This window comes from Carassius gibelio, chromosome B2 (assembly GCF_023724105.1).
Source record: "Carassius gibelio isolate Cgi1373 ecotype wild population from Czech Republic chromosome B2, carGib1.2-hapl.c, whole genome shotgun sequence".
Classification (NCBI taxonomy): Eukaryota; Metazoa; Chordata; class Actinopteri; order Cypriniformes; family Cyprinidae; genus Carassius; species Carassius gibelio.
In genome coordinates this window covers 25,609,805-25,626,629 of record NC_068397.1, presented here as the reverse complement: position 1 = coordinate 25,626,629, position 16,825 = coordinate 25,609,805, and the positions used below count along the sequence as shown (strand labels likewise).

The following is a 16,825-nucleotide window of genomic DNA, read 5'->3' as shown; positions in this document are numbered from 1 at the left end:
TCAGGATCTTGTCGAGAACAAAGAATATATTTTTTTAAACATTTCCCTAAAATAATTTCACTAAGTTGATTCACAGCCTCTTTAGTTACTAAGATATACTTACATTATATGCATCAATAATGAGATTGATCACATTGCCGGAGTCGGAAGACAGCGTTCCCACAGCTGACTTTGGAATGAGGTTTTTCAGCTCCTGTAGACAAAGATATAAAGAGTTTGCCCAGGCATTTTTTCCCATGCAGTATTTTATTTCCAGTAGTGTTACAGAATCCGACTTGCCTATTGATGTAGAGACAAAAGATAGCTGCTTTATTACCTGGTAAACAGGCTGGAACTCTTTAGTTACAGCAAAAATGGTCTGAATGTTGTTTTCGCTTAATTTCTGAACCAGATGTGCGATCGAAGGATAGTCCTAGAAGGAATGAAAATAAATGAGACACTTTCACATATTTTCTATATGCAGTAATGACTCAACCACGTTACACACACTTACATAGTAATGGCTCATAGTGTACATGTTATCCTGTAGATGGCATTTCCCATCATTAGGAAGCACGATGCCGCCCAGTTTTCCGTCTCCAGCAAAGTGGAATCCAGCATCCGTGGAAAACACAAGCAGACGGGTCACATTCCTCCAGCCAATTTGGTTCTGTTGCACAATTAAGATGAAGATTAACCTTCAATCCCTTCAAACCTGACATATATAATACAAACATGATATTGTATGAATATATATATATACACACGTACCGCACAGACAGCCACTTGCATGATGGCGTCGAACCCTCCTTCTGGTGAGTCCAGGTTTCCTGAGATCTGCTGTTTGCTCACAAGGGTATTAAACTGAGATCCATCGGAAGTCAAACTCAGCACGTTTTTATAGCTGAACGGGCTTGTGCAGTTCTGGTCTGATGTGCAGGGGTTTAGCAGCTTGGCTGGCGTTGTGCTGATGTATGGCATGACAGTTTTTTCCACAAAGGAGCCAAAGCCTAGAAACATTGACAAAGAATGAAAGCAATGCAGCACAATACAATTAAAGACGAATCCAGCATGGATCCTCAGAGGTCCCTTACCGATCCTGAAGTCAGATGTGATCTTTTGCATTTCAGTCATCAGTTTGGTTCCCAGGTTTTTGACGTTCTCTAAATCATCTTTCATTGAGTAGCTGAGGTCCATCAGGTAGTAGAGATCTATGGGATAATCCTCAGCCCTCCTGAATGTCAGAACGAACTTCTGAGCTTCACCTGGGTCAGAATGAAGACCATGCGTTCAGACTAAAGCTTACAGGGAAGTGAACTGATTATACATTGATAGAGACCATTATTCACAACTTTACTGAATGATGACCTAAATTATTAATTAAGCATTCCTGGAGTTGTTGAAGGAGTATATAGTACCTGATCGGAGGTCTAGGGTGAGTTTCTGCGGTTGAATCTGGGTGATCTGGTCTGGCTTTAGTTTTGCTCCATCCTTAGTGCTGTTTGTGTGCTCTGTTAAAGATTGGTTCTTGCTGACGGTAACATTTCCCCGAGGATTTTCTATACTGGACTTATTACAGCCCTTCTTAATCAGAGCTTCAATCTCATCACACCGTGTGGACTTCTGCTCGCCTTGCTTCAAAAAGTTCTGCAGAAAGAGACAGGAGTTTAGGGAAGAGAAGAAACACGAAAGAGAAAGATTATAAACACTCCATCAAAACCAGCACCTGCTGGAGCATGGCATCAGTAGTATTTAATCTAACAAAAGATGGAGCAGTTTTAAGGAACATATATAAAGAGAAATGGGTTCTTTTAGGACAATATATCAATTAATGTTCATGTATCAAATAACACTATAGCTATCTATAGCAGGGATATTCAATTGAATAGGTCCAGCCTCTAAATATTCACTGTAAATTTGTAAAGTTCTACCTCTGTAAAATTTTTGATATTTGTTAAAATAAATTTAAATAATTAATAGGATAGAATTAAAACAATACAATATGTTAAGTTCATAAAACCAGAGGGGAAAATGATCTGAAACAAATATTAATTTTGAATAAATTAAACCAATAAATTAAATTTAAAAAAATTAATGAAGATCATAATAAAGATAAATTAAATTAACCTTTTTCATGCGATTATTTAGTAAAACAAAAATTATTTTTAAATATAGTAATTCAAATAAAAAAATAAATAAACAAATAAAATAAAATCCACCTGCCTGCCATTAGTCAAATAGTAATTGGTTAAGCCAATGTTGCCGTGTTGGGCTAGTCAGGATTAGGATGTGCAGTCTGCCTGTTGAAACTATTAAGGGGGCCACCTTTCCAACAGAGCTCAAGCCCCCCACCCTGCATAACATGTAGTTTAATGATAGTACACTTCCTGCTTTCGTTAATGTGGTCCATGATTGGTGCTTCCTGTCCTGCCATAATCTGCTCCACATGGTAGGAACAGACATTATCCCACAGGATGCTGACTCATGAACACTGAGGGATACGATGTGCTCACTTCCACTAATATGACTCAAGAAACTGCCAGTAATAAAAACTACAGGTGAATAAAGGTAGGACAGAAGGTGATGTCACTTCAAATCACTGGTTCCTTTGGATACTTTGATCACCCCAAAAAAATGTTTTTAGCAGACAGAATTGTCTGCAGATTCACAGGATGTCCTCTATAGACTAAGATAAACAAATAATCTAACTACAGGAAATGGTTTCCCCCGTGACATTTTTCTCTAAATCCACATCATTGCAAAAGCAGCCATTTCCGTCTTTAAAGTGCCCCTATTATGGATTTTTGAAAAATACCTTTCACACATTATGTAACACAGCTCTAAGTGAATGAAAACATCCTGCAAAGTTTTAAATCGGAAAGTGAATTGTGTATAAAGTTAGTCTCTCAAAAGAAAGAGTAGACTCTGAATAATTGAAATGAGTCATTTTTAAAACGAATCCCAAGCAGTTTAATTTTGATGTTAACACGAAACATTAGCATATTGCCTGCCCATTTGTTGGTCTTTTCCCATTAGCATGAATTAAATGCTAATGTATTCTTTGCCACTAGGTGCCGCTTTTTTTTTAACGGTAAAAATAGCGGTATCCCCGGTAACACCGTACACAAAGCAGCACTGTGCTCACAAACACTGCTTTATCAGGCATTACAGGCATTCATGATGAAATGAAAATGAGACCAATCGGACCAATCACCACAGATAAGTGTCATGCAAAGGCAGAGGGGTTTGGAAAAATAAATCATTGAGTGAATCGTTTGGGGGACTACTTTGAGCAAGTAGGAAAAAATAAATGCATATTATAAGACATTGAAAGTGTTTTTTTTGACCTTGCATGCATATCAACCTGTTGTTGGAGTCTCCCAAACCAAACTATGAACCTTTCATTACCCATAATAGGGTCACTTTAATGGTTTCGTCTGAACTTACCTCGTCTGTACACCAGCCACACTTTTCTCCGACCTGAATGCATTCTCCACAGGACTGGGCCGAGGCTTTGGTGCATTCGTTACCATCTGTACACATACACACACAACAAAAACATCCATCATTCTCAATTCCCTCCCACCACTAACACAGGAAATCCAAACCAAAGAGCATTTAATAACTAACACTGTGGCCAGCCATACACAATATGCTTCTTTCTCTCTCTCATGAGACTCTCTCATTCTAAAATAGATGCAGAGTGACCATATGCTGTAGTGAGGTCATGTGAACTGTATTACTGATGGCATCCTTACTGCTTTCTTTAAAGATTTAATGGAAACCATGAGGCCGGCAAATCCAGAATAAACCGCACAGGACTGTGGGACAGCACTTAGAAGATGAAGATGATGTATATATCACATTCCTATTATTCTGCATTAATGCTTTGAGATTTTTCTTTTGGTTGTTTTCTTAGATTCCACACTGCTGCCATATCCGAGATATATCACATCTTGGAATGAAAATCCTGCAAATGTCTAAGATGATCTGGACAGTATTACGAGTACTTTATCAGCCTCTGCTCTGAGTGTTCTTGGAAGAGGAGCTCCAAAAAAATTATATATACAAAGTGTACTCAAATGTCAGGCTGCTCCTACACATATAGATAAGTATGAAAATGCTTTGTTTTAAATGCAAACAGCAATTTTTGGAGAAAAAAAAAAAACACGTCCTTAACATGAAATGAAGTTAAGTGGTCTAAATGTATTTATATCGTCAGTGGAAGATGAAGGACCATAAAATGTTTGTCCAATCATATCCTGCAGCCAGAGAGCTCTGATAGGCTACTTTGCCTGCCTTTCAAAGTATGTGCACTCTGCCCACACCGACATGATGCGTCATCAGCAGGTTCAATTATGCTATTACAGACCGATAGAGAACGGAAGGTGTTATTATTGTAATATCATGCACTTTGTACTGTAATGTTTTCTCATCGGTGAATGAGACGGCATCTGACAGCACTGCATTCAACCCTGCACCAACACAGTCTCTCAGCATGTTGCTGGTTAGACTCTGGTCTGTCTGTGTGCGGTCATGTGTTTTGAAGGAGGTGTGGCTTTGGAGAGTGATTTGCAGGGAGGCTTGGATCTTATGCTTTCAATGCTAGCTTGTCATTACTACCCTCCCAGAAATCACCTACCCTACTTTGAACCCACATGAACCTGCAGGGTTCCCACACCCATCAATTCACGAGTTCACCTTTACATCTAATCTGAAGGGGAATAGTAGGCATACTTTGGTGTGCTGTACTGGGGGACGGGTCCGGGCCCAGAGCATAGCCTGAACCCAAGTAACTCCCCCTTTCCCTAATTTGGGATAAATAGATAAGAAGTGAGGAGTTGGACAGGAGATAGGAAGAATATTTTCACTAGACACAGTATTTTCACTAGTGGCTTCAGACTATTGAACCCCACTGTATATCTGATGTTTTTAAAATCTGAAGTTTTTACCTAGTTGAGCCCTGCTGAGTCCCAGAAGAACAGAAATCAGGAGCAGCCTCACGTCCATCTGAAAACAACACAAGAACAGGGGTCAACTCAAATGTAAACAATTAAATATTTATAATAATAATCTTATTTTCTGCAAAGAACAACTGAATTAAATATGGAGCATTTTGACTACACCAATAGCAGTGAAAAACACTAACACTTAGAGGAAAGGGTGTGCACATGTATGTGTTTATGACTTCTTGATGTGTAGGCAGAGTGTTACAAGGTCACTTCCTGTTTCTCCAAGCACAAATGCATGGTAACAGTAAAACATTCCAACAGTTTGCACAGAACTGCGGACAGAGATTCTTCATATATCAGACAGCTTCTTATCTAAAGTGACTGTATTACAGTGACAGACACACTGCAGGTCTAACGTTTTACAACCACATACTGTGAAGTCAAATATTACAGCGCAAGATAAAGCTTATTATTATTACTATAAGTATAGCAGAGAGACACACACAGAACGTTTTGCTTCTACACAAGCCAGACGTTCAGAAACAGTGAAACTCTACTCCCATATTTGGTAAGTCGATGGATCTGCTCTTCCCAATGAACACCTCACTCAAGAGGAGGAGGTCCTTTTGCCTCAATCTGTTTGGTGTACAGACAGACACCAGTGCCAAACACTGCTGATTTGGCCTTATTAGGAAAGACATGAAGCCAAACACACAATGCCGTTACTTAGCATCCAAAACAACACTTCAGGCACACATTAACTACTTTTCACAATCCCGCATGAGAAATACACACACAACAGGGGCAGATCCAGCAAAACTCCAGCTATTCTGAAGCAGAGGATACATGTGACATGAATTAAATCAACACAGACTCATATATTATTAGTTCAAAACACAGGCATATGTGCTGTTGAGACTGGACGGGTGGGTGAACTGCTGTAGACTCAACCATTACTCTATCTACACACACACACGAGACCTGTGAACACTTGAAGATGAGCAAACAGTGCTTCTTTCAGCACCCTGTTGCCGTTCACTAATTCCACAGATGTGTGAGCTTTGAGAGAGACAATACGAAGGACAGTGAGTGATTTGTCTTGGCAGATGTACTCATTCTTTCTATATTTATTCTTTTGACACCTCTGTAATTTATAACTTCACTCTAGCTAAAGTCTGTGAAAAATAACAAGTTAAACATACATGAACTTCGCCAATTGATTTTGCAATCGCATATATTAGTTTTGGAATTTCATACTGCATTGTAAATGGTGATATACTTAAATGTGCTATATGTAGGCTTGACACTGAGTGGTTGAACTAGGTATTGCAGTCTGAATTGAAAATACTTGAGAGGGGGTTTTTCCACCTGGCTCAGAACATACCGACTATGACTTTAAATGTCCAAGGACACACAGACTGACAAATTTCAGTCTAGGCTGCTGACTCAGGCATGGTGAGTTCCTATCTGAAGTGAACTCATCATTGGTGTGTCAGAGCAGGTTTTCCGGATTACTCCTTCTAAAGAATCATATGAGCTTCAGTATGATTCATTACGGTAGCTTCACACCATCAACACAGAATTCTAATTTGCCAACCAAATCCAGCTCACATTTACACTACCGTTCGAAGGATTTCTCTTTGATGACAAACCTAAATTTTCAGCTGTCATGACTTCAAGTTTTCAGTGTCAAATGATCCTTGAGAAACCAGATTTGGTGTCCAAAAAAAAACATTTCTTCTTATTATCGCCATCACTGTAACATCTGTGCTGTTTAATACTTTTATGGAAACTAAGATGTTTGACAAGCAAGAAGCAGGGTTTTAATAAGCCAAAAGTACAAATAACAGCATTTAAAATGATAAATGTCTTTATGGTCACTTGTTTTAATACATCCTTGCTGAATAAAAGTATTAGGAAGTATTAGAAGAAAAAATATTGAACACAAATCTCTGACCTGTATGCATTAATGCATGAATCAGGTTTCAGTAACATCCACTAACACAGTTTCTGATGAAATGAAGTATTTAAAGAAAAATGTCTTTGAAAGATGTCATCATCATAGTAACAGTAACATGCAGAAAATCTCTGGCTCCGTGCATCTCAAACCAGTGACATTATAGTAGTCTAAGTTTCAGATATAAGCTCCTCAAAGTGACCTCACTGGTCATTTATTTGACGGTTCCACATTTACAAGTCTTCATCTGTCAGGCTGACACAGAGGCAGATTAAGCTGCGAGACAGCTGGTTCTTCAGCCTACCATTTCATTCTCAGTCACACTGTGTAACACTATCTTCAGAGAGAGTATTAGTGTGTGGGAGAGACAGAGAGCTTCTCAATTTCGCCTTGTCTGCTTTCCCCAAGGCTGCGCTGTGTGTCAAGGCCTTGAAAATGCAGCCCTGAGGTCTGGGTGCGTATCTAGATGTAAATCTAATGTGCGAGTGTGTGTGTGTGAGAGAGAGAGAGAGAGAGAGAGAGAGAGAGAGACTCCTTCAGCTGCTTGGAGCTTCTTTGATTTTTAGTGTGCATAAACTGTCATTCGATTCAATCTTTTTGAGTTCTATGAAAAACAAAAGTGAAATTGTAAGTGAGGTATATGCATCATTCATTCAATAGCAAAAACACTGTGGGAAGAGAGAGATTTCACATAGGCCGATATTTCAGTGAGAGTCACTTTCAGTCATGTCCGTTTTGAAACAAAGCAATTCATTCAGTATCCACCAAATGTCATTTCAGAATTGTCCGATTCAAATCAGTACTCAGTCCATTAAAAGAGCCAGCTTAAAAGAGTAAACCATCCAGAAAAAAAGCCTAAGGGCTACTAGTCGCATGTTTCTGATTTATTAAGAACCACCGGTTCATAAGAGTCTTAAAATAGCATCTCTTTCAATACAGAAAGCAAGCACCACGAATACAAACACATAGTTCTTACATGACTGTTCTCAGTTATCCACTACATTCTGATTTAAGTAACGGTCAAGACAAACACGCACAGAGTGGCCATTAACCCCCTCCACAGCAGGGTGGCCATTTCCTTAATTAAACTGCCTCACCCTTCCAACCCCCCTCCGTCACACACATCGCTAAGTGATGGGCGACTGTTTACCACAGACAGAGACCGACAGACACAGTCTACGGGAAACTCCACCTCCAACACACCTTCCCAATACATTAAAGGTACAGCATCACTTTTAAAATGTTAAAATACTATAAGCAAGGCTTGGGTTTCCCCTTAGGCAAAACACTGCTGAAATGATCAATTTGAGCAGCCAGACATATCATCTTCTAGATCAGTGGTGTGATACTGGGGCGGGACCTCTTCTCTCTGAACAATGGCAGACAGGGGAGTGTTTGGGAAACCGTTCTATTGTAAATCCAGACCCTCTTTTGATCTTTACCATGTTACTCATTGGGCATCAGTTGTGCTATGAACATAAACGAATAATGTAATAGATATGATTTACAGTTAATAACAGTTAATAGCAACAACAACAAAAAAAAGTGTTTTTGACAGGCAATAACCACTTACATTTTTATTAGAATGTTATTATATTTATTACATAATATTTTGTATCCATCAACATGTGGGTTTTGAAACCGATTCAAACGAAAAAACTTTTCAATTTTGAGGCTAAGGTTTTCAAAATACTTCTAACTCTTTCTTGTTATACTGAAAATCAATCTTGACAAACTTTATAGTTATTTTTTAAACCTGTTCAATGATAGATAAAAAAAAAAAAAAAACTAGATTGCAATACTCCTCCTCACAGTAAACTGTGACTATTACAGCAAACACAAAGTCTCGTTTGTTCTCTCTTAGCACTTTTAGAAAAGCCTAAAAACTCTGGAGCCTTCAGATTATAATGACCAATTTGTTTCCAAATCCCTTCCCCCATCCCGTCTCATTGTTAATGTGTCATAACAGAGGGGACGACAGGAAGTGAGTCAAAGGGCCGGTCTGGAACACAGCATTCATATTGGAATCAAACAATTGACACATTCTGACTCCATCTCTCACCCACCTTTACAACCCACACTGTCCTTTATCAGTCATATCCACAATACCTGATTACATGGCACCCTACATATACAGTGGCTTACTTATGATAATAGCTGACCCTGGATGCCTACAGTGAAGTAAGTGTTAAATTATGACATGCAAGCAGCAACTGATATTTTCGTCTGTATTACGACATACACCTGAGTGTAACAGTGAATGTACAGTGGGGACTATTAGAGAAGTTGTGTATGTGTGTATGGGTCACCAGGGAGAAGTGTGTCATTAACTGGAAGACCTGGAGGTATATAAAAAAGATATACTATACATAGAAAATTTCACAATAAGATAAGTTACAAATACAGTTCAGTATTAACATTCAGCGCTTATTGGATTTTTCTAAATCATTTGTGTCTGTCCAAGTGTCACTCATCACATTTAATGATTAAAATAATTTCTCCTCTTCAGTCTGCATCACAGAGTCATTAAAGCTGTCTGATCTGAACACAGAAGCTTTATCCTGTTGCCCTTACATGTTCAGATCCAAACTCTTTCTTATCTTATGTGGTGAGACACTATGCTGTTAATAACAGAGAATTACACCGACACAAACGTGCACACACACGCACAAACAAACTCACAGGAGGAGCCGCGGCCTGACATTTCTGTTTCTTTTTATATTACAGCAAACAGCTTTGTTTCAATCAGGGATAGGAGCTTCAGAAAAAGCAGCCACACCCCTCTGCAGTTAAAGAGTCACTCTATCAAAAAAATAAATAAATAAAGAGCGAGAGAAAGAGAGAGATTTCGGAACTGCAAAACATTTTATCCTTTTCTCCATCCTAAAAGACAACAGAAAACCAAACCATTCATCCATGCAAAGATAGATCATTTAAAATGTATTTATTACATCTATTATCATTTTTTAAAGAATTTTGGCCTTTTCAAATAATAGAAATCCCTGATATTTCAGCCTTGGCTTCAACCACAATAACACAGATTCCACATTTAATGTTACTAAACCACTTCCTTCAAATAATGTACTTCTACTAAGCTTTGAATTTTGCCCCTGTTCTTTTTGTGGTGGCTGACACCAAGTTCCCATTTTTATTGTAGTAACAACAGCTGTAGTAACGATGTTAGAGACTATGCTGACCATTGCGTTTCTAAAAGGGTAGGTTCTGTGAGAATAAGAGACAAACAACAAACTTTATGCCATGACACTGGAAAAAAATAATTATGAAAATTCACAGGAAAAAACATGGTTACGAACCACAAATTAACCATGGTTTTGCAACACTGACCATAGTTTAACCATGGTATTTGTATTAAAACTTTGGTTATACAAATGGTAATCACAATCACATAACAACAACATGGTGACTACAGTTTAACTATAATAAAACCAAGGTTAATTTTGTAGGTTAAGACAGTCTGAACTTTAGTAATCACCTACATGTTTTCTTTTTTTTCGGATATTGCAGGAATGTGCTATTTTCAGTCAGCCAAGATTAATTAAGGAGCAAAAGAGTTCAACCAAAGAGAATATTCAGGTGGTCACGTGGTGTCGCCCAGACGAGGCGACCCGCTCGGTAGCTACAATAAAGCAGCTTTTATCAGGCCACTGATATGAATGGAATCTTTATGTTATGTTTCTGTACCTTTAAAATATTCTTCAATATTCTTCTTTTCTTTTATTTAATGTCGGAAACATTTTAATGAGGATTCCTTTAAACCATACAACATTCTTCCATACGATCACGTGACCTGAATATATAGGCTGTGAGAGTTTTAATGCAGATCCGCTGCGGGATCTTTCCTTGTAAAACTGAGCCGAGAGCACCTCACAGCGCAGTCCGTGTCTAAAGACATGATTCAATTTCTCCTAACATAGCACGATCCCTTTAATCACATTAAATGAAGTCATATTTAGTCTTGGCGCTGTGCCAAACTTCTCCCAGTCGACGCGCTTTGAGGAACAATATGACTCTTCGGTGCATTTATATAAGTTTAATCACTGGTGGTCTAATCTGTTCAGCATGTCCCAAACAGGATCATGACTCACGCACACACACACAAAAAAACCGGCTACATCATTTCAACTTCCAGGGAGGCACATTTGCACAAGCGACTACCAAATAAAGCATTGTTCAACCCCCACAGCCCCCCTCGGACCCGCCGGGACTCTCTCTCACGTCTGGAGTGGAAGACTTCCAACAGATGTTGTGGACACATAAGACGCGACAAATAGATACAAGATAACAGACGTCTTGGAAAGACATAGCCCGAAGGGACACTGTTCGAATAAGACTGTGACTCGCGTTTTGGGGCAGATCCACGTCTGCCTTTTGAAGTGCAAACGATGGGACATCCCCACCCAAAGTTCTTAACCCAAGATCCCTCTCCAGATCAAACCGTAAAGCTCAAAATCCCATTGAAATAATACATTCAACATACAGTTCTGACACTAAAGTTTCATAAAACGTGATATTTTGATGTTCCTTACCTTGACACGTGTCCCCGGCGATATATCAAGCTATCAGGGGCTCTTTTAAAACCACATTTGCTATGGAAATGAATCTCCGGCAGCGTTTGGTCCGACAGGTCAGCTGCTCGCCCGCCCGTGTCTGTGGGGTCTTTGTTCCCGTGGGCTACTTTGAATCAACAGCTGGTTACAAAGTAACTAAAACACGCGATTCCCTCGCCTACAACAAACAAAGGGGCAGATAAATGACTAAATGTGGACAGAGAGTCCAACTCGCCCTTCCACGCCGTGTCCTAGTTCAGGATGGTGGTTAATGCATGTGGGTCTGTGGGTCTGTGGTCTGTGGACTCCCTGTGAGCCTCTCCCTTCCCTCCGCCCACAGGAAATAACGCTAACAACCCATCCACACTGCGAACGACACAAACAAACAAGTGGTTAGAATTCAGATTCAATTGACCCAATTGACTTTCTGCTCAACTGGTAAGGTTTTAGGCTATTATGAACGAGTGGCAGCAAATTCAAAACCAGAAAGAGAATTTAAGCGTTTTCCCAACAAATGATAACAAAACAGATGGAAATTATTCTCTTCATTTTAGTTTAATGGATGAAAAAAAAAAGTAAGCTTCATTTAAATGAATTATCTTAGCATGGATGGATGGTTTAGTTTTCTGTTGTCTTTTAGGATGGGGAAGAGGATAAAATATGTGTTGCAGTTCTGTTCTCTGAAATCTCGCTCTTTATTTATTTATTTTTTCGATAGAGTGACTCTTTAACTGCAGAGGGGTGTGGCTGCTTTTTCTGAAGCTCCTATCCCTGATTGAAACAAAGCTGTTTGCTGTCATATAAAAAGAAACAGAAATGTCAGGCCGTGGCTCGTCCTGTGAGTTTGTTTGTGCGTGTGTGTGCACGTTTGTGTCTGTGTAATTCTCTGTTATTAACAGCATAGTGTCTCACCACATAAGATAAGAAAGAGTTTGGATCTGAACATGTAAGGGCAACAGGATAAAGCTTATGTGTTCAGATCAGACAGCTTTAATGACTCTGTGATGCAGACTGAAGAGGAGAAATTATTTTAATCATTAAATGTGATGAGTGACACTTGGACACAAATGATTTTGAAAAATCCAATAAGCGCTGAATGTTAATACTGAAATGTATTTGTAACTCATCTTATTGTGAAATTCTCTATGTATAGTATATATTTTTTATATACCTCCAGGTCTTCCAGTTAAAATGACACACTTCTCCCTGGTGACACACACACATACACAACTTCTCTAATAAGCTAAAGCAAAATAATAAACATTATTGCGCTAAGTAGCTAGGCATCATTTATGTTGTGAGTCAGTAAATCATGCAGTTTCTGAGTCTACTGAGAGAGGATCAAAAAAGTTTTCCCCACAAATAACAATAACGTTATGCCATTTTAAATGTCTTTTTTTTTTTTTTTAAGATTTCTTTTTGCAGAAATCCTCGTTTTTTTATTCGAAATGTTGAACAAAACCATGCTTATAATTTGCTTGTGCTGAGAGTAAAATTATTATGTTATTAATTTAAAAATAGCCTATTACCCAGTTCTAGATTCATTCTTTAAATACAGGAAGGCAGTCATTACCTTCAAGAAGGTTTGATGTTGATACTAAATGATAAAAAAAAAAAATGGACTCAGACTTTAGACGTGAACGGTGATTCACTCATTTCAAAGATTCGTTTAAGAACATTGATTCTTTCACGAATGAAGCCTCACTAGTCATAACCCAGTTAACATATGCTCGATATTTTTGTCTCAGATCAGTTACAGACTTTTCACCGGATGTGAACGTCTCAGGTGATCCCGCATTTCATCCTGTGTTAACACATGTTGAGACGTTTGTGGTTTCACAAACGTAGCTTACCTGAAAAGATACTTTAAACTTAAAATAGATGCAGCTGTGAATGAAAAAAAAAAAACCCTAGCAGAAACACTGAAAGTTCTCTCTCCCACTCTCATAATAACACATGAACCATTTTTAGGCTTATAATTGAATCAGATCTGAGTATGGTTGTGTATCATCATTATTGTTTTGATTGTAGATACAGCTAGGCTTAAGGTTCACAGACAGAAAGCTCTTATGTTTACTTTTATGAATAATCTAGGTCTGTTTTACTGCTGGTCAAGGATCACTAATGCAGAATGAGTGAGTCTGGACAGTTTCCTTTGTGTCCCATACAAGACTGAATTATTATGTCATTACTCACCATGACTATAGCCTAAACAGTGATAAGAACCCATACTACTAAGGAAATTTCAGGTTTATGGCAGCAAGATGAGCAACTAATTGAATGCTGAACAGTGAGTAAACAGTCAAAAGCAGACTTTGACTGAAACTGTCGGGACAAATACTGTGGGAAACACCACTTCGTTTGCAAGCAAACAGAGCCTGAAGGTGTGAAAATATAGTTCATTGCATTTCCTGTTCAGAGAAACGTTACGTCAGCGTTCTTTAAGCAGTCTCTTGTGTGTGAAATTCAAATATGATTTGAAAATGCTCTCTCTCTCTGTCTTTCTCTAATCTAATTTAAATAAGTGAAGTAAAACAGTAAAGAAGAGCTAGTTGACTGGCTTTATCTACAATCAAGACATTTTCATTGTCAAGAAATCTTTTCCATAAGCAGGAAAAACTAAAAAGCTGAATATTTTAAAACCATGTTTGAATAATAGAAAAATATCTTTTAAATATTTGAAATTTTCTTGGTTCCCAGAAAGTTTTGGGAAAATACTGGGATTTCTAGAACATTCCTGGCTAAACAACAGAGAGTGGTAGTTTTTGGGAACGTTCTGGGAAACTAGAAACTAACATTCTTGAAATTTTCCCAATAAGGCAGGAAAGGTTTCTTTACATAAACAGAGCATGGTCAGTATTTTTCCCATAACGTTCTCAGTAAGTTCCCTTAACTTTTTAAAAATTCTGAAATTGTTTAATCTACTATAGCCTACATATAAGTAATCATCCAACACTCCTGTGACAAACGGAATAAGGTATTTTAAAATCATATTGGAATTTTAAAAATACAAAAATTATAGGCTATATGAATTTCATTGTTTTAGTTAGCCTAATAGCAGTCATATATACGTTTGATACAAATGTTCTCTACTTCAGCAGCTTTGCATTGTTCACAACAATAGTTTTAGGTTAGTTTTGTTTTGTTTTGTTATAATGATCTTTGACAGGGAGCTCGCCAGTTTACTCTAAAAATAGCTGTGGAATGACTGGACTTCATCTGGCTTGATGTTGAGAAGCAGTTCACATTTAGGACATTCCAGAGAAAGAGGGAGAAGGGGAGGAATAAAGAACAGTTGGGAGAGCAGTAGAGCAGATGACAGTCAGTCTATGGATAGATATGATATTAAGAGTTTGACTGTTTGTGGAAAGAAATATGTCAGCCATATGAGTCAGTGTTTACAGACGGAAAATGATGAAGGTTAACTGGAATGAGATCATATATCCCAGTGCTCACCCAGTGTAGCTGATCATAGCTGACTAACTCTTTAAGCATATATACATTCAGAAAGAGCTGATCAAGGGGTAAGAACCAGAAGGGGGTAGGTGACATTTTGGGTGAAATGGATATATATATGGATGATGATGGAGAAAATGAAAATATCCAGCATTCAATGTCAATGAGGTGTAGCTAGCTAGCAGATAGTAACCAATAACTTGCATTTGAATGGTATATCATATAGGCATTATTTATTAATTGTCTTTTTACTGACATATCACTTCACTTTATATAAATCTTAAAAAAAAAAAAGTTGTCAGTTTTTCAAGATGGCGGTTATTAAGCCTCTTATTAAGAAACCACAACTTGATCCTTGTGCACTGGCGAATTACAGACCCATTTCAAATCCTCCATTTATGTCTAAAATTTTAGAAATAGTTGTGTCTGCTCAATTGTTCCTTCCTGCAAAAAAAAAAAAAAATCTGTATAAAGATTTTCAGTCAGGTTTCAGGCCCCACCATAGCACAGAAACTGCTCTTAAAATTACAAATGACTTGCTTCTTGCGTCAGACCAAGGCTGCATCTCATTGCTAGGTTTACTAGATCTTAGTGCCGAATACGACACCATAGATCATATATAGACATACTCTTAGATCGATAACAAAACTATATAGGTATTCAAGGGCAGGCTCTAAGATGGTTTAGATCCTACCTGTCCAATCGCTTACCACTATGTTCATTTAAATGGGGAGTCATCTCATTTATCACCAGTAAAATATGGAGTGCCACATGGATCTGTCTTAGGTCCTTTTCTATTTTCAATATACATGTTGCCCCTTGGTAATATTATTAGAAAATGCGGGATTAGTTTCCATTGTTTGCTGATGATACTCAACTATATATCTCAACGAGACCAGACTAAATGATCTAAACTAACAGAGTGTGTTAAAAATGTAAAAGACTGGATGACAAATAATTATCTCCTATTAAATTTGGATAAGACAGAGATTTTACTTATTGGACCAAAAAAAAAAACAACCAAAAAAAAAAAAAAAAAAGAAAAAGTACACAATCTCATAGATTACAATTTGCAACTTGATGGATGTTACTGTTACTTCCTCTACACTCAAAAATCTGGGTGTTAAATTTGACAGCAACTTAATCATATGCTACTTAATCATATGCTACAAAAACAGGATTTTTGTATCTTCTAAACATTGCTAAGCTACGAAACATGTTACCTGTCTCTGATGCAGAAAAGCTAGTTCATGCATTAATGACTGGACTTCTAGGTGGTTGTCCTACATTTTCAATAAACAAGCTATACAGGTAGTCTAAAATGCAGTTGCTAGAGTCCTTAGGTCAAGGAAATATGATCATATTAGCCCAATTTTACAGTCTCTGCACTGCCTACCTATTAAGTTCTGTATCAGTTATGTACCTATAAAGCGCTTAATGGTTTAGCTCCTGCATACCTAACTAGTCTTATCCCATGCTACAATCCATCACACTCCTTAAGGTCACAAAAAGTTGGACTTTTGGTAGTACCTAGGATAGCAAAGTCCACTAAAGGAGGTATAGAGCTTTTTTTGCATTTGGCTCCCAAACTCTGGAGTGGCCTTCTTGATAACGTTCAGGGTTCAGACACACTCTCACTGTTTAAATCTAGATTAAAGACACATCTCCTTGGCCAATCTCATAATCTTGTACTGCAGTTATATGTGATAAAATGCACATTATTATTCTTTAGCATGGTTAAACAAATTAATTTTACTTGGTTAGAATGGCTGCTACTCTAATTATGTCTCTAATTGTTTCTCTGTCCCTCAGATTATGCCAACCCTGAAACAACATACAGAACTACCAAATTTGGCTTCAAGTTTGATTGCATCATAATAATTGCTGTTAATAGTGTCCGTTGTCTGACTACG

General features: G+C 37.9%; 1 protein-coding gene across 6 annotated transcripts in view; it reads right to left on the bottom strand.

Annotated features, from left to right (window-relative positions):
* LOC127951055 (integrin beta-1-like) overlaps positions 1-11,798 on the bottom strand; it is a 52,685-nt gene extending 40,887 nt beyond the window's left edge. For 5 of the 6 annotated variants that reach the window (XM_052548676.1, XM_052548673.1, XM_052548674.1 and 2 more), the window contains exons 1-9: positions 11,436-11,798; positions 4,932-4,989; positions 3,427-3,512; positions 1,398-1,626; positions 1,074-1,244; positions 751-989; positions 494-649; positions 317-412; positions 104-193 (exon numbers count right to left, since the gene is read on the bottom strand). In XM_052548676.1, coding sequence (XP_052404636.1) covers positions 104-193; positions 317-412; positions 494-649; positions 751-989; positions 1,074-1,244; positions 1,398-1,626; positions 3,427-3,512; positions 4,932-4,989 — 1,125 coding nt within the window. In that variant the 5' untranslated portion in view covers positions 11,436-11,798. The remainder of the gene's footprint in view (positions 1-103; positions 194-316; positions 413-493; positions 650-750; positions 990-1,073; positions 1,245-1,397; positions 1,627-3,426; positions 3,513-4,931; positions 4,990-11,435) is intronic. The other variant, XM_052548675.1, reaches the window with a different exon arrangement.
* Positions 11,799-16,825: the final 5,027 nt, after the last annotated feature.